Here is a 19,412-nt window from a genome sequence, read left to right as displayed (position 1 = left end):
TGCTATTGCTGTTGGTTTTTTGCACAATAGTTTTGAATTGTCCAGGCTTGTTTCACAATTATTTTCTACATCTGATTTTATTTTCAATTGATCAAGTTGTTCCCAAGCCACAGAACTAATTAATTTCCTGTGAATGTGTCCTATATTTTCACCCTTTTCTCCTACCATTACAATTCAAATTCTACCCCATGTGTTCCTTAATGTATAACTGCACTAGTTCCTTCTCATGTCTCTTCCTACTTTGCTCCTGATCCCTCCTATGGTGCCCTGACTACTTAGTAGGGATAGGCTGAGAGTTTGTCAGCCATTCAGCTGGCTGAACAGAGGAAACAGATATTAAACCCCTGATGCATCTGTTCTCTCTCACAAAACCTTGTCCCTTTGAGAGCTCTTACTCTCTTTCTGTTTCTAATTCAGTTGAAATTGCCCTGTAGATTCAAAAGGGGTTAGGTGAGTCAAAGAATGTGGCATGCTGGGATCCTATAACATTAGTCTCCTTAGGAAACCTAACTAAAGACATGTCTACTACTGAAGAGTGATTCAAATTAAAGCAGATGTGAATGTCACATTTAAAGCCTGTGGTCCTCAGATATATGTAGATAATGTATTGTACATTTAATATAAGAAATAAGTTTTAAAAATGTTTCAGGTTTTACCATTTGCAGCGGCAAACATAGGAAAACATACATGTAATTAGGACAGGTTTGTCTTTTCTTTGACCAGAAGGAAATTTGAATTCAAAATATTGCAAATCCCGATAATATCTGTTTAAAAAGGACATCTTCCAAAACATGATAAATGGTTGTATTTTTGTAAAAATGTATTTGGATTATCACAGAAACTGCAGTTCTTTCAATCTGCTTGTAGGATTCCTGTGTAGCTTTGTATTATCGTAATGTGTGATTTGGCTGCTGTATGTCCTTTCTATAAGGTTTAATAATGAATTACCTTCTTTTTGTTTGCTTGTTTTCTCAGTGAAAAAAGCAATTGAACTGAAATCAAGAGGAGTCAAGATGTTGCCCAGCAAAGACAGTAACCACAAAAATTCCGTCTGTAAGTTGTTTATAATGTTATCTTTAGTGACTGCATATATCTTCTGGAGTCCTATTAAATATACAAATCAAAGAGAGAGGTGTTAGGAAGCTGTGGTCATAAAATGGTTATTATGCTTTCAATTGTCACTGAATTAGAACTCCGCTGGTAATACTGAGGTTGTAGAAAGCAGAATATGGTGTTGTAATGTCTGAAAAATATGGGTATGTAGAAAAACACACACATTTTATATGTCAGGATGTTTTTCATATCGAGATATCTAGAATTTAGAGATGCAAGGCGAGTTAGCAAATCAAGGCAGAACAGTGCCATGTAGACTTTATCAATTCAGTACTGGGTGCAGTGAAGGTATCTTAGCATTTTCTGGATCTAACTTTATACTTTCTGATCCTTTTTCTTCCCCTCAGTTAATACCACAGCTCTAATTCTTTCCCTTGCCACATTATGTCCTGGTGACTGCCCCTTTCCAGTCCTGTGATATAGCACAGCAGGGGTTAAGAACTGCTGTAATTCCCAGCTTCTCGAGAAGATGAAGATCACAGCATCACCTTCCCTTTATTGCATGCTTAGTGCACTCTGGAATGATATCTATTTAGTCTCTCTACACTTTTTTCTCCATATAGAGTGTAAGGGTAAAATCAAGATACTATATATGGGACTATGAGGCTGTTGGGTTTTTTAAGCATCACTTTTCCCAAACAACTGGCAATCTAAGTAGTATCCTGAGAGCTTTTTCTCCATTAATCAGGCCAGTCTTGAAACAAGAAAAATAACGTAATTTTATATTTTGGAAAGCAGAGAGTCCCTTAGCCCAAGAAAAGCCAGAGGGTAAGTCAGTGTTTACCCCCAACTCATTAAAAGTGCTTGTATAATCACGAAGATGTATTTGAATAAATTAATTCTTCATGTAATAATACTGAACTCAATGGAGTGAAACCCAAGCTATGTTTGCCTCATTGTGCACGATTCTGCAAGTACAGAGAGAATAACTGACTTGAAGGCTAACGTCTAGGGGATAAGATTTGGTCTCTGTGTTTCTGCAGTGCATTGTTTAATGCAAAGGGAGAGTTTTGGTATGCTCATTGGAACAAAAGAGGCATGACAATTTTCTGCTTTAAGTATTGCGCACTGATGGTGTGGCACTCAAAAAGAACTTTTTATGCAAGGTGTAGCAGAAAAAGTTGATCCATCTCTTTGGTGTTTGTGTCTGAATGGGTGATTATTTCATTATTTATAAGTTACTTCTGGGAGCTGTGTGATCTCTGCTTACACTCTCAGAGCTCATGCTGTCAGACACCACATTTAATTACCGAGTGGAAGTAAGACAGGCTATGGAAGAAATTATTATAAGGCAGTCTGCTGTTTATTTCAAATGTAATGTCTTTTGTCCTTTTTTTTCTTTGTGTTTTGACTTGTGAAGATTTATTATCACGTCTGACTTTTCAACATAAATCTAAGAAGTGCATTATTATTATTACCATTACTTTCACATATATGAAGCTTTTAAAAATGATGAGATTAAAATACAAACAGGTGGATTCAAATGTATTTTGCTGCTCTTCTGACTTAAGCCTTTAGTATTTAACCATTTTTCTTGCTAGTAATTATGTAGATGGAAAAAGTAATTGGGAATTCAACTTCAGAGAACTGATAAGAATAGATATTACCATTTGATGCCAATTAGCAAATCTCTAAAAAAGTAAATTAAAGACTAACACCTCTCCCCATTTTTGTATGTTAGATCTTTTTAATATTCTCTCTCTATAAAACAGAAAGCTTATTTTTGCATTTTGGTTCATGGGGGGTAGATGGAATGCAAATACTGGCATGGCAAATGCCGTGAGAACATGCCCTGCAAACCCCAAGATCTGCAGATTTCTTACAGCTCTTCCTCCCAAGCATAACCTGAGAGCAGCTGCAGAAAGCATTTCATAGTGGCACAACTCTCTTAAGATTTAGGCAGAAAACATTACCAATGTACTGATAACTCCTTGTAGAATGCAGAACAGTATTTCAGTCCTGTGCACTCATATCTCACTCCTCTCCTCCGGGACCTGCCTGGATTCCTGGATGCTTTCTTGCAACTGCTCTGCCATCCATTACAAAGAGTCAGGTAGCAAAGCATGGCTTTGGGACATAGGTGCCTTGGTAGATTTACTGTGGGAAAAAAATAATTATATATTGTGTCACTCCCTAGGGAAAGAACAGGTTTTTGCTTTTTTTTTTTTTTCTTCTTTGGTACACCTGAAGGAAACATATCAAGTTAGTTGCCAGAATACTTCTGCCAGCTACTACCCTTTAGCAGTGGGCCAGATGCAGTTGAATCATGATTAATTTATGCAAGGAAATGGGAAAAGGAGGGGAAAGATAATTGAACTAAAATATGGTCCTGGTTCGTGCAAACTTTGCACTTGGCAAAATTTTGGAACAGTAAACTGAGAGAAAGTAAATGGACAGACAGTTCTGATGATTACTTTTTCACAGTTGGTCCTCCTTAGTGCTTGAGCTATCACAAACACTGACCAAATCCAATGCTAAGCATATTTCCCCTTGGTTGTCTGAAGCTGATCTCTCAGAGGAGCAAGGAGAGAGGTTTAGTTCATGAATCTGCTTAGGGGAAGCAAATCCAATTACATCTGGTTTGGTGTCCATCCATTTAATTGCAGGCTCAGTCTACTCACTTTTGTTCCCTTACTTAGTCATTCTGACATATATAGTATATTGCCAAAGGAAGTTACTTGATTCATCTTGCTGCCATCACTCACTCTCATTCTAACATAAGCCTGCAGACTCTGTATCCCTAATGGTTGTGTCCTTTTTCTAAAACTACTATGACTATAGTTTGCATTGTAACTGGTTAGATAAAAAGAGCCTTTTGATTGCTGGCTCTTGTATGAATGTGTTTTCATGGTGATATTCCTGCCCAGCAACTCTGTCAGAGGGTGATTATTACCTCTCAACCTCTGGGCACTACCGCTACAGTAGCGAGGTTGTATAGGGAGCATCCTGTACATCCAAGAGAAGGAGAGTCCTAATGAAGTGGGCCATGAAGACAGACCATCATTAGGCAGCCACAGTCCTTATAAAAGGCTCATTTTCTAGGCAAGTAGAAGACCCTTGTAGTTTATCTTTTCAAGTCTAGCCTCTGATACATATGAGGCAGTTACTGCTGGTAATTCCACATGCAAAAGATAATGAGCGAGCACAGGTCTCGACACCAATTTACGGAACATTGGGAAGGCAGGGCCATAACTGCGGACTTGGTACTTGGCACCTGTGTCAATCTTTGGCCCCTGCGTGGCCCGCGGCAGCCCAAGGGCAGAGCAAGGTTAGGAGAGCAGACAGCCCTAGCAGCCCTAGTGCTGCAGTTGCGGGGCAGCCTCCCACTTCCAGGCCTGTCACCAGGAGGAGGACGGAGCACAGCAATGCAGCAAGCTGACAGTAAATGCTAAGGTGAGAGCCATCATATAAGGGGGAAAATGGAAATGCTTGTAAGGTTTATGTAGTGCATGCCAATCTGCCAGTGCGGTAATGCTGGGAGGGGAAGGCAGCAGTAAGAATGAAGTGGCTGAGAGAGCTGATTTCCTGCATTGGCTCTTGTCAAAATGCAGCGTGGACAGTGGCTCGAGCCACGTGACATGACAAACTGCAGAGAATGTCCACGGCCTGGAGTAGCAACAAAGAATAACAGGCAAAGTCTGAGTGAGTCTTCAAAAAGTATGGCATTCATGTAACACAATGTTAACAGTTCACAGCAATCACTGAACATCAAGTGACTTAACCTTACCTTGCAAAGTATTTAGTGTGGGAGCTACCATGTTTTACAAAGTGAGAGATCTGTAGGTATTCACTGACTAAAAACCTCTTAAACATCACTAAAGCAATTTCAGGTGTCTGTAGTATTATTTGAAAATGTATGTCAGAATGCCAGAAAGACACGTTAAATGGTTTGAAGAGCATGATTTTAGCATGAGTAAGATTAATACATCCTCTGAAAGCTTAGCTACAGAGTTTATATAAACAGTTCTTCACCCTGAAGATGATAAAAAGAGCTATTTTAAGACAATGATTTTTGCCATGTAGAGCCAAAGAACAAACGACTTTACAGACTAAGTATTGATTGGTTGCAGCACATTATGGTGAATTAATGGCACATGCTGTTGAAACTATAGTGATTAATACCAAAACAGGATTACGTTGCTAATTCTGGGTCAGAAAGAAAGAATGATGGCAGTCATTATTTATTTTGTTATTGACAAAATGGCTTAGTACATTGCAATGTAAAGTGAAAAATATGTTCATGGCAAAATTTTAGGATGGAATTTTGTTGCTTACCAATATATTCTTCATGTTTTAAATAAATCGGCAATTTCATCTTCTTGACATTTGGCTATGGTAAATTTACTTTGATAGAAGCAAAATGATGACTAGTAGAAGTTTTGCTTTTCAGTTAATGAAAGAGTATTTCCCTAAGAAGGACAATATTGGACAAAGTCATTGCACTTAATAGCACAATTTTCTGACTAGTTTGTTCTTAGTCCTTAGTAAAGAACAATTTATTTAAGAACTTTTATATTTTGAAAATATCAATACTTAGAAATCATTTGCAAACCAATGTGCAGTCAGCTTAACAAACTGATACCACAACCCCTGAATGTCATCTCAAGTCACAGTTATGAAAGATAAAACTATTGCTAATTACTACCTTTTTGTAATGAAGTTTATAACTTGACATGATATAAATATCAATTTCTTATTATTATGTTTAATATTTAAATTATTTTCTTCATTGTTTCCCCAAAATTATTTTATTGCTTAGTTCACCTTTAGGATAGTTTTCCCAAATTATTTTAGGAAGAATGAAAAACTATGTAATACTTTCATATTACTAATTTTAAAATGCACATGTAATAGAAAAATTTCCACCAAAAAATCTAAACTTTTTTTTTTTGTGCTTGTATTGTATTGAATCTTCACAGGTAAAAACCCATTTCTTACTGAATTTGAATTTTCACGGGCTATCACATGCTTTGTCGGGGTCAAATCATAATTAAGAAATACTGTTAAATATTCATTCTTCTGACAGTTTTCAGTCTCAAATTCAAAACAAAAAAACTCAAATAAAACAACACCAAAGCTATCTCACTCTCTAAAGTTACACTCTAATCTTACATAAGTTTAAACTAATCAAATATAGCATCTAATGCTTTATCCTTAATTAATTTAAGAAACATTGCATTGGTGATGGGATTGATCACCAATAAACAGGATGAAAAATAAACCACCTAAGTAATTATAGGCTTTTGTATATCAAAAAATTCTATGCTTTTAATTGTGTGTGCTTAAGAGCTCTCAATATGCGGTCTGGTTTTTGCTGTGAATGTTTTAAATATTACATAAAACTATATTTAAAATAAAAAAGATATGAAGTATGAACACTAAGATAAAATAGAGTGACCTTAGAAATTAAAAAAAAAAAAAATTATTCTGCTGGCAAGTAGATTTTGTCTGGTGAAATTCTTCAGGCCTGTGCCCCTTCAAGCAAGCATGAATTTAAACACACTGGAGAAATAAATGTAACATAAATCTGTCTCCTTGATTGGTCTTGTAATCAGCTAAAACAAGTAAAGCAAATAGGGAAATGTTGGCAGCTTTCAGACTTTCTTTTATTCAGGGGCACACAGTAGTGTTTGTAAGTTTTTTTGAATTAGACTTTGGGGGGTTGTTTGCCCTGTTCTGACACACAGGTGATCAGTTTGCTGTTGCTTCCAAAAAAAAGCAAAGGAACAAAAAAAGAAGGACAGCATATCAAAAGACATACTTTACTAATTTTCGGGGGAGGGAAACACACCAGCATTGTATTTTATAGTATTATCTGCTTTGTGTCCTTTAAAAAGAGAATTTTCTAATGGCGGATCTTAGGATTTCCTTTTACAAACAACACCACTGTCTTTTAAAAACTTCTGTTTCCCGGGCTCTTCATAAAGCATTGCAGCACAAGGGTGAAAAGTGACAGGATTCATCTGTAGCTCTTTTCTGACCTTCGTTGAGCATCTGTTCAGCATCTTCTGTGTTTAGTGGCAGATACACCCCTTCCCTTATAAAGAAAACAGAGACCTTTGCCTAAAAAAGGATTTGAAACACCTACATTTAAGATTGAGATTTTTCAGGGGAGGCCAAACGAGAAGACTGTTGTGTGCCAAGATCAGTATGAAGGCGCCTCTTTCCCATTAGTTTCTATAGTAATTCTCTCTGAAGATCTCAGTGTTCTCAGTGGAATTTACTCTGTGCTTGTGTGTTGTGTTGTATTACATTAATTTACAGGCACTGAAAGGATTCTCATTTGTAAGCGGCCAATCAGAAACTTCCTAAATGCCTACACTGTATCATAAACTCTCCAGCCTTTTCAGTCATGAAAGCTTTTTTTTCATTCTTTCAAATCCCACAGCTTGAAAAGCAAAGCATTTTTCAAGTTTGCATTTATATTGTGCATCTCTGCAAATGAGAGAAAGGATTGCTTATAAGTTACCGATGTATTAATTACAAGGTTAGGAAACACAAGGCTTAAATAACTAAGATTTTGTGGGCCTAGCATGTCTGCAAATATCCAATTTCATTTGAAAAAGCCTTTTTACAGAAATACTGAGTGTAGGTTAAATCTTCAGTTTAAAGAAAAAAGAGGGAAGTAATACTTAAAACACTGGCACTTTTATACAGTAGGTTAAGGGATGGATCCTAGAATCTTTAATATTAAAAGTATCCTTGTTTTGTATGTATATGTATAGATACATATATATATATACACACACACAATTGTAGCTAAATACATAACACATAGTATTCCATTACACCATTTACCGTATGTCTAATAAGAGATGAGTGACTCTGTTTCCCCTTTTGCTGAGTATTGTAGGATGAAATTGGGCAGTATGAAAAAAATAACTGCAGTATTAGCCTCTAACAGTTTTATAAAGCCTTAATAAAACGGAAGGGATAATTACCCTGATATACTTTGTCCTATCACAGAATGTAATAATACAGAGTTGCCCAAGTGTTAAAGAATTTAGGATCTTCAGAGAAGATGAGTATCCCTATGCAATGAAATTCTACAGTGCTATTTTACTAGATTGTATAAATTGCTTCATAAATCAGGTTAGTAAATTATACTTGGTGTTTCTAAATAAGCCTTCATCACGGCAGGAGTTTAAATACCTTTTAAAATACTATGCAAAAAATTGTGCTGTGAAGAGAACTATTGCCTAAATATATTTGTGAAGAAAAGCATCACTTGTAGCTACAAGCAAAGCAAGGTGCTTCATCAATTATTTAATACATCATTTGCATATATAATTTGTAAAATAACCAGAAGAAAGCATCTATTAAAATATGTAAAACAAGATGTAATCTGATTGAATTATGGATGGTTAAAATGAATTGTTATCCAGCTAGGAAGCTGAAACTGCCATTAAATAATTTTCATATACAATTATAGAACATTACTGATTATCCAAAGTGAATGTTCATACTGTAGGCTAAATTGACATTGAATTCTGTTATTTTCAAAGTCAAAGACTTAAGAATAAGCAACCTGCTTTTAGCAGTTAGAATTCTGTATAAATTAACTATTCATATGAAATTTAAATATAAACCGTAATACTTTAATATAGGTTCATTGGCTTAACTCCCATGCACAGCTTAGTTAAAAATATAGATGTGGGCAGTAAATAGGTTGGCAAAATGAAGTCTCTTTAGATTCAAATAATATATGTAAATTATGAAGGCATTCAGAACTTGTGGGTGGGTGAATTCAGACTTCTGGGACACAAAATACATTAAAACAATTTTAATTAAAGAAAAAAGTATGACACTGGTCTATGCATTGAAGGTGTGCTGCAGAATATAGATACCCTTTCTTTCAAGTCCTTGGGAAGAGTCAGAGACTTCCCACCGACTGCAAGATTTCCACTTTCCACAGAGACTAATATTGCAGTTTTAAAAGTTTAACACTAGCTGCATAGTTCATGCATGTTGAGTATGTATTCAGACCCTGGTTTTCTAAATCCAGGTTGTGGGAGAATATTTTCAGAGTTTGACAGAAGGTCATGGACTATTTTCCTTCTTCAGAATTTGTTCTTTACATTGTGAAACTCTGGAAAATAATTTCAACTTCGTTGGCATAGCATGTCACTGTCAGTTGTTAGCCTGTCACACTGGAATGTATCTATTCCTGCAGCTCTTCTGTGCAGAACTGCAAAGTGCCAGTGTCAGATATGTTTCAAACAGGGGAGTTTTGCTAGGTGACAGCTTATTTAGCAGCTTCAGACCAGTTTGAGTCTGCTAGTCCTTCTTCACTTGGAAAAAAGGGAAGTAAAAAATTTACACAACACTTGAACAATATATCAGTTTCTCCAATAGTGTGCATTGAAGAGCTTGAAATATTTTTGGGATGGGACCAGAAAACCCAAGAAGGAATTAAAATGGAAATAAATACATTGGGTTACATTTGTAAGGAAAGGACTAGTTGCTGATTTAGGGGAGGGGATTATTCAAAATGATGTGTCCTTCCACTGAAATTGATAGAACAGGTTGTTCTTTAAAAAACAAAAAATGATTAGTCAACTACATTATTTTAAACATATAAAGAACAATCCAGAAAAATCCCAAAATACCTGGCTAAGATTTCTGTCATACATCAGGATACTTGAAAAAGAAGGAACTGTGTAAGAGTGGTGCTCTGGCTTGTATGTATGCTTCTATCATACAAACCATCTGAATTCAGGTAAGAGTGACAAGACCACTTGGTCATGTATCAAAGTAATGTAAGTTTTAATACGCATGATGGTGATCAAAAATGTTTAATTCTGAAAAGTTTTAATCTAACAGGAAATAATTATATCTCAAAGTCCATATTGTTCTGCTAATACAACCATTTATTTGATTTCTGTCACCTCACTGTCACAGTATTTTCTGCTTCAGGCTCCTGCATAAGCAAAAGAGATGTGTGAAAAATGTATGCATATCTTCCCTAGTTTAATGCTTTTGAACTGAACTCTGATGCTCTGTGTCTCTGCTAGAGGAGCTATAAAGTCAGTGAATTATCAAATTAACAAGTGCAAAACAGTATGGTTTCTCTAAGCTGACATTTCATGTGGCATATATTATTTTATTCAGGATGCTACTTTTTATTGCCATATCAGCTTTTCCTTCATGTTTTTGAAGTCACATGGGAAACTTGTTTCATACTAAGAAGTCATGTTTCTTTCTCAGTTCTACCAGGCCTTGTTTTCAGAAGTCTGAAAATGCATCTGCAGTACAGAATAGGAAAGGCTAAAATAAACTCCTTCATCATAAACAACAAGCACTTAAGATTAAAAGTACAGCATGAAGCAACACCACCTGCTTAGATACTACTCTATTGTATCTATGGAATAGCTTAAAAATTGAATCCACATTTTAGCTCATGGAAGTTCAAAAGCACTTAAGATTTTTGTATTCTTTTCTTTATTGTTTTTCAGTTAAATTAACCATAGTTGTTTCTGGTCTATTCCTGAAGCAGAAGTGCTAATGTGTAAGATGGGCTTTCTCATGACAGAGGATGGGAGAGGCAGAGCTTGTAAACCACATCACTGTTGTTATAAAAACAGAACATGCCCTGAATTTCAGTCAGGTTTGCTATAAAATAATTGTTCTGGTTTTCAGTGTTTCAGTTCTTATTCTCCCATTGCTCCTTGTCTTATTGTATGAATTGCATCTGACTTTTGTTCAGAGCAGCGCATATGGTGCTGTGTTTCAGATTTGTGACTAAAACAACGTTGATAACACACCAGAGTTGTGACTATCGCCAGGCAGTGCTTACATGGTGTCCAGGCTTTTTCTTTTTCTCATTCTGCCCCCACAGCAAGTAGGCTGGGGGTGGGCAATAGACTGGGAGGGGACACAGCTGGGACAGCTGACCCAAATTGACCAAAGGGGTGTTCCATGCCATATTATGTCAGGTTTGGCAATAAAAACTACGGGTAGTCTTTCCCAGATAGCCATTGCTAGGAGGCTGGCTGGGCATTGGTCTGCTGGGGGAGGAGGTAGCAAGTGATGGGAGGTACTTGGGAGGTAGCGAGTGATGCCTTTGCATTACTTGGGTTTGGGTTTTTTCCTCCTTTTTTTTTTTCCCCATTCACCTGTTGAACTGACTTTTTCTCAACCCACAACTTTTTTACTCTTTTTTTCTCTTCCAATACTTTCCCCTATCCCACTGGGAGGGGGTGAAGTGGGTGAGGGCCTGGCAGTGCTTAGTTGCTGGCAGGGCTCAACCCACCACAATGTAGAAACATTTCACCAACCTTAACCTAATTCCTTCACCAAATTAGTCTCTTCCAAATCTCTTTGCTCCTTCCATGCTATAACCCCATTGTCATGTCATATTTTTTCCCTCTTTATGTCTTTACACAGTCATTTCTTAGTCCCATACTCTGGCCAGAGAGCTTCAGTCTCCCTCCATCTCCTTATGCCTTCATTCCTCCCATCTGCTAGTCTTTCTTCATCCCTCATTTCTCTCCCCAGCTCTCATTTATAATTATCAACCCCTCTGGATGCTGTTTGCCATTCTTCTCCCTAGCTATCTCAGTGTCTTTCTTTTCCATACCAATTTTTTTCTTCTCTTGTCAAACTCTACTGGTACTTTCAAACTTTCTGACAGTTGCCTTTAAATCCAGCTCTTGTTCCCTCTATATTGAATCAGACAACTGGCTTCTCTCAGGAAGGCCTGGTAGAAGAAGAGTAGGTGGTTGTGCAGGAAAGACCAGCTCTGAGTTCAGCATCCAGAACTGGGTGTTCATTGGTCTCTGGAAGTGGAGAGTACTACAGGTACAGCACACTTCAAAGTCTTTTAGGTTTTGTTAAATTTGACATTTATTTGGGATGTACTTCCTAAAAGCTGTTTCTGCCAATCACCTTGAATTATTGCTTCCCAAAGGCCTCCCATTCAGCTATTTTTAGTAGATGTTGGAAAAGGAAAGTGCACATCCTTGACACAACGGTCACTTTCATGGCAAATACAAGTTTTGAAGTATGGCGGTGCTAATATGTTCCATGGAAAATGTCATCCTCGTGTTTTTAGTGTGCAGAACTGGATTTTTCTCATGGCTCTCTCAAAAGTGAATGAGGTGAATAAATGATTAATAATTTCAATTTAATAATATTTAAAAAAGAATAAATAAATGCCAGGCAGACACCTGAAAAAGAAAATTTAAGCCCCAACAGCCTGTTTGATAAAGCTATGTACAAGTGAAAGAATTTTTAAAAAGACTTTGCTGAGCAACTTTAAAACACTTAAAAACATCAGCCCTGTCTATAGTAATTACCTGTTCTTTCTTCCTGTTTTGCTATCCACTGAAGTTCCTTCCCTAAAATGTATAATTAGACATTACTACTTCAGGCTTTAGAGAACTATTATACAACCTCACTGATGAACTGCTGAAATATTCAGGGTAAGTGTCACAGACATTTATCAACTAAAGGCATGGGAACTCAAAATGCAATTTTTGGGGAAACTGATAAGGCATATATAGAGACCATAAGGAATAAAGCAAAGATGGCATATTTTCTTGGATGGTTTTCATTAGAATTTAACAAAAGTAAAATAAAGAAGTGTGAACTAACAGTGTATCAGCACAGGATAGTTTAATGCAGTCAGAAGTCTAGGAAGTTCCCTGGATTTCCAAAGATCCCCAGTGGTGGTTCCTACGGTCCCTATGGGCTGTCCACTTTGGCTGGCTTCTTCCAGTTTTTGTTGTAAACTATGCAGCAACCAAGCAAAGGGCACCACTTGTGTCCTAATGTCCTCAAAGGAGGAAAGGCTTGCCTCACACTCTTCTGGATATGATATAAAGGGTTGATGGCACATGAGCTCAATTTTACACATTCCGTGATTTTATCCCTACTTGAGGAATTTACATATGATCTCTGCTGTATGTGGCACAGGTGGGACTTGTGAGTTATTTACATTCTTGCTAAGCTATTGACTCTGCCAATTAGGCTAGCCACAATTAGCAACAAGGTAAACAGAACAGAAATTAAATTTAAAAAAAAAAAAAGGAAAAATGTAATCAGTATCTTTATTTCACAGTTTAACAAACTAGTGTTTACATCTCTTCCCCATTTATATGTGAATGTAAAACATTTCATTTGGATATAACATTCACACATATCCATACAAACATTTCTACAAGGTCTTAAAAACCTTCATTCTCCCTAGTAAAGAGTCATTTGGGTTGTTTCAGTCAGTGTCAGTGTAAGAGAGCATGGAAGACTTCATTTTGGCTTCTTTGCTGCTTGTTCCTATAGCTTTGTCTCATTGGTGTAAACTCTTTGGTAGATATGTAGTTTTAGCAAACACCCATTTTGTTGGCAAAAGTTGCCTACAGCCCTGCACTTCTGTTTAGTTTTCTCCTTTTGAGATTTTGCTGCCTCCTGCTGACTCAATGTGGGATAAGCACTGATAACCTTTCTGAACAGTATATTTAGCTGGAAATAACAGAGGGTATAGATAAGAGAGAAAGTCTCTCTTGGTAAAGAAATTAATGTGGTAAAAAAGTAAAAACAGCAAAACTGATGATAAATCAGAACAAAGCAGACAAGACCTTTTAGATGAAAGTTAGAGAAAAAGAGATGTTAAAGGGACATGACACAGTTTGTTCTAACAGCAAGCTTATTAACACTTCAGGCTTAAAATGCTGTTCTCTACCGACTAATAAAAAGAGCCCATCTGCTACACACCAGGTAACTAAAGCTCATAAGGAAAAATGCTTGGCAAAAGTAGGAGACAAATCTGTCCAGTTAGCTGGAATTGGATTGTGGTATTGGAATTCTTCAGTACTACAGCAGCTATTTTGCATTCCATATTAAAGATTATGTACATTAAATACAAGTACACCAGTCCTATTGGTCTACTTGCTTTCCTATTGCTTACAGCATTTCTGAAATATCTAATCTGATCTAACAGTAAAGATTTTAATCCTCTTTCTCATGACAATTTTAAATGCAAAATAATAACAGCATAAGTATAGGTATACTGGAGAAGAATAGTGGCTTCCTCTCGCAAAAAGTAGGAACAACATCTCAACGAGTGACATGTTGGTATTGTTAATGACATATACTTTAAAAACAATTTCCTACTCCTTTCTCACCAAAATATATTTACATTATGTTAAAATAATGGGTTTTGGTAAAAATCAAACCCTAGTCCTAATTTTTCATATTGTTGGTAATGTGTTCTCCGTATCCATTAGTAGTCCTGGCTAATGATATAGGTAGACTGTGTTTAAGGGGACAATAGAGTTACAACTTATATTTTCTCTTTCATTTTGCTATTTAATTTCTTGTATAGACAGAATGAAAGGTTTGTTAAAGCAGTTGTGTATTATTATGCAATTTATATTGTACGTTAAGCGGTTACAATCTTGCTCTCCCTCAACAATCAGATAAAACTTTCATATTTCCCTTGTCTGTACAATAGAGGCTATTGGCTCATCCACTCTTGCTGAAAGCTCTTTAACTGAGAACAGCTCAGCTAGAATTTGTGGATGTCTCATGAGCCCCAGCTGTCTTCCATTCCCCCTTGCAAACAATCCTGCTACTGGTAATGTGTTTCCCTGGATTTGCGGAGTAGCAGAAGCAGCCTTAGTGCTGGTAGAATGCCATCAAGTCTCTATAAACAGTAATATGCAGAGAACCCAAAGACAATTATCATTGTTAATATTTAAAAGCTGTACAAATGGCAATATGCATAGGTTTAGCATGTGGACTAATATGAATGCCTCTTCATGGACACAGAAAAAAAACCCAAACATCTTTTACAGGAGAGTTAGAGGACAATTCCTTTTCTGGATCTAAGGGTCGATCTGCATAACATCAGAGTTAAAGCACTTTTAAGAAATACCTGGGAAAAAATAGTTTTTAACATCAGAAAAATGATATCGTTTCCACTGATACTATTCTAAAATGATGGTTGGTTAAACCATTATTGCTAAGGTTTTAATTTTGAAAATTAAACTAAACTAAAGCTAGTTTCTAATTTCAGTCTAAAGCAGAAATCCATAAATTAATTTGCAAAAGTTACAGAGTGCAGCAAAGAGGGGCTTAGGCTGGACAGTGTTGAGTAGCCCTATCCGTAACTTTGTAATCAGCTTCACTTTGAATGATATTTTTCAAATAATTATAAATAAAACACACCTTTTATTTAGATAGACACTTTAGAAATTCATTATTAAAGGGTTTTAACTTGTGGTCTTTAAAAAAAGGGGAAAAAAAGCCTTGTCAGATTCCATTTCACAGTGTTTTAACTGGAAAAAACCCTGTCATAAAAGCTTAACTATAAAGACTTGAATAGTTGTATAGCTATTTAGAATTCCCCATAGACAATGAGCTGCACACCATTACCTGTAACTGCTTAGCTGAGGAAAAGTAACAGCTTTGCATCCAAAAGAAACAGGGCTTTTGAGACCTCATGAAGCAGTATACATGCAATATCAGTACAAATATGTGCCCCTTGCTTCTCACAGTTTATACCTTTGGTGTCACAAAGCAGAGAACAGCAGGCTTAGTCCTTCAATACAGTGGCAGTTGCATCAAAGATTCACAGCATGCTTACAACAGAGAAAGAAAACAGGTAGAAAAGATAATTTAAAGAAAATAGACTGATAGCCATAAGACTTTTCTTAAATGTATATGTCTGCATTCAGCAAAAGGTAGAGCACTTCTGCTGAGAAAGATTGCAAAAGAGAAGAAAAATATTAATTGAGAGGTTAAGACCAAAACCCAATATTGTGGTTCACATACTTATTTTTTGACAGTTCCTTAGCAAAGTCTCTGTTGGTCCTTCACTTGCAATAGAAAAAGGTTGGCAAAATTTATCATATTATATGTGCAACACTAATTTCTACACCAAAGATCTATTCAACAGGAGAAACCAAAAGGAGTGTTGTTTTATGATAGTTGCATAATGGATCCTTGTTTTAAATATATAAGGAGTAAAAAATGCTATAGAGAAGTAAAAAATGCCTGGTATGAGATTTTGTTCACAGAATCTAAGAGAGCAAAGATGACTTCAAATCTCTCCTATTAATGATGTTTAGGTTAAAAAGATTAGTTTGCATAATGGTAAGTTAACTTTGTGGCTCATCAGACTTGCTAAAGCCTCTGTGATACTATCTCTATCTTACACTCTGTGATAACTCCTGAATATTTCTAGATGCTGGAGTAAGGGGCATTCTTGCCTGAATACTATTCCTGAGATCTTAATGATTGGTCGAGATTCAGCCTTAGACAAAATTTTCTAAATGTTATAAGGAAATAGTAAGATGGGTTGCACCATCACTGAATTATTTGTAAACAGACTTCTCAGAGCCTCAGGAAGTGGTTAGCATCTTGAAAAATTGGGAGATGCCACATGTTTGAATTGCACTGAAGCAATGCCTGAATTTGACTCTAGAACTAGACTTCTAAAGTCTGCTTTAGGGTGTACGTGTGTATAGTCTCCTTGTGTTTGCCGTCCAAGTTAGCTGGAATGCCAGTATTGATTCAGAAGTGTGGAGTTGAATTGTGAATGTGGCACTCTGTTAACAGAGCTATAAAGCTTTTGGGTCAAAACTCACATCCAGCTGACTTGGAGCACTGGCATCATGGTACATATCTCAGCAAAAGACTTTGCAGGCATGCTTTATCCAGTAATGAGGCAAATTATAAGCACTTTATAATAAACTCTAGGCAGCAAAATTTTTGTTGTTGTTGTTGTTTTTTCTTTGAAAAAACCTACACAGTTATTAAGGTCAGTTTGACTTGCGGATGTCTCTGGTATAATCCCAATCCAGCTATTCATGAGAAATAGCATTTATTTCTGTACTTGTAATTCATCCATTTCCATATTTTTAAGCCAATTGCATATTTTACTATGTACATGCATCAGAACAAACCCTAAATCTAAACCTAGAAGTATCAAACCTAGTTCAAATTTTTCTCACAGTACCCAAGTTAAAATTTCTTTCATCAGAATTCTTCTTCATCCTGTTAAAATGCTCATGCGGGGAGCACAACAATATAAATACATAAATTTACAATGGTTATGGAATGCATTTTTCAGCATCCTCTTGGGATAACCCTGTTACCTTGTTCCGTGTGCTGAAACCCAGTGACAAATATTGGTTGGAAACACAAGCTAACTCTTTGTGCTGATCAAAGATGAGTCATATTATAAAACCCCTGTAACCAGCTCTGGTGTGCCCCCCAGGTCATAATACTGCCTGTCAGGGTGAAGATTAAGCTCTGTAACAAACAACTACATACAGCATAAACCTCTTTCAATGCCTGAGAAATAGAAACTGGTTTCAAATCTTGCATATGTGATAAGAGTACATTTCTTGACAAAGATAACTGAAACTTAACATTTTTTTTCTACACTCTGAACAAGCATAAAATGAAATGGATCCAGAGGTTAATTATGAGTTGCTTTGTATTTCTTCCTGGCTGTAACCTTGTAAAGGCACTCTATTAGATTTGCAAGAATATGACACAATTAATTTCATCACATGGATTACTTCAAACAAACTGTTTTGAAGGGGAAGTATGTTTTTCTGTTGAAGTTTGAAATTATTTACTTTTTTAGTGGCTTATAAATATTTTTCCCTTGGTCTCATCTCACGCAAAGCCTCACAGGAAAGTCATTAAAAATACCATTATTAAGATCTGGCTTTTTTTGCTGTAGGATTTAATTTCCTTCTTGGGACAATATTTGCTGTTTTTTGTTCGTTCGTTTGTTTGTTTTCTTTATCAGGCTCAGGCAAGATTTTATTTTGCATCTCCTTCCCCTGTTCTGTGCATGTATGACTTTGGGAACAGTGTTCATGCTTCATGTTTGTGTCTCTGTAGTGGATGTGGAATAATTCCTCGATATACCGTCTCAGAGATCTGTTTTCCACAGTAGTCTCTCATATTCTCTTTCTTTTCCAACATAATCTAAGCAGGGCAGGGGAAAGCTTTGGTTGTAAGTTGAAGTATATGAACTCTACTGGCTTGAATGGTGGCTATTAATCTTATTAAAGCTATTCAAAATACTCATTCAGGAAGTCCTCTAAATGAAATTCATGGGCTTCTCTTCCTACATTTTGGATACCTGTCCTCCACTTAGCTTTCAGATATTTTTGTACTTAGAAGTCATCCAGTAGATTGGTTCTTAGATTCTTAAACCATCTCTTTCAAAATACACTCAAAAGTCATTGCCTTCAACTTTCTCTTATTCTCTCTTGCTTCTGGTTTTGACCTGTGAAAGTAATCTACTGTCTTTGAAGCAGCAGTCCTAGTTTTGTGATGATAAAAATAAGTAATCCTAGGTGAATACCTTGTTCTTCTTCAAACATGTATGGCTCGCAATTCATATGTTTCTTGATGTGTTGTTTTTTGTTTTTTGTTCTGTTTTTTCTCTTTTTATCACTTTTGTCTGGTGTGACCTTGCTATGGATTGTTAATATTCCTTATATGCAGGTGTGTTCATATTTGGTTCAAGAAAGTGTCCTTCAAACCCTAGGATAATCATAAAGGTGATGTTCACTCTGAGGTTGAGTAGGTATCCTGGTCTACTTGTGCCAGAACTACCTGGCTATGGTTAAATAATACAAGATACTATCTTGTTTCACGCTGACTGGCCTCACTGCTTTAGCCTCTTAATGACATATGAGAAGGCGTGTTTCATCTTTTCCTATGATCTCTTTTATGTCTGAATTCTGTTCAAGCCAATATGGATCATACAGTTTAATTTTGTCATAGTCCTGTCCATCAGCCCTAAACAATTCTTTAGTCTCTCAGGAAAGTAGGCAGAAATTTGGAACTGAAAATATGGTTTATGATTTTTATAAGTTTTTACATTTCTGCTGTTATGTCTTTTTTAGCCTTTCAGTATTTCCTTTTTGCCTATGCCAAACCAGCGAGGACTCGCTGCTCTGCCGATGCGCTCGCAGTTATCTAGGGGTCACGGAGTGTTGCCTCACCTGCCTTAGCCTTGTGAAATTTTGTGAATGGCCAGACATTATGCTTGGCTTGGCATAAATGAACCTGTAATAGCACTCATCTATACTTCAGCTGTTCATTTAGGATTTCTGCCTTTTCCACTTTTCTTGTATGCACAACTACGTTTATGTACAGTTGCTTTTTTGTTGTTTAGTTTGCTTCTTTTCTTCCGAGAATCTTCTCACACCCCTTGGGAAACCATTGCTTAAGAAACACCGAGAAATTCAACATATGAGAAAGTTAAGGAAAAATCCTCTTCGTATATATTAGAAAAGTAGAACAAAAAGAGTGAGCTGCATAAAAAGTCA

General features: G+C 36.4%; 1 protein-coding gene across 1 annotated transcript in view; it reads left to right on the top strand.

Annotated features, from left to right (window-relative positions):
- The window catches only part of CSMD1 (CUB and Sushi multiple domains 1), a 1,233,014-nt gene that overhangs the window by 762,866 nt on the left and 450,736 nt on the right, over positions 1-19,412 (top strand). The window contains exon 7 of the mRNA XM_069805938.1: positions 976-1,053. Coding sequence (XP_069662039.1) covers positions 976-1,053 — 78 coding nt within the window. The remainder of the gene's footprint in view (positions 1-975; positions 1,054-19,412) is intronic.

This window comes from Haliaeetus albicilla, chromosome 18 (genome assembly GCF_947461875.1).
Source record: "Haliaeetus albicilla chromosome 18, bHalAlb1.1, whole genome shotgun sequence".
NCBI classification, from domain to species: Eukaryota; Metazoa; Chordata; class Aves; order Accipitriformes; family Accipitridae; genus Haliaeetus; species Haliaeetus albicilla.
This window is presented reverse-complemented; position numbering and strand designations above follow the sequence as displayed.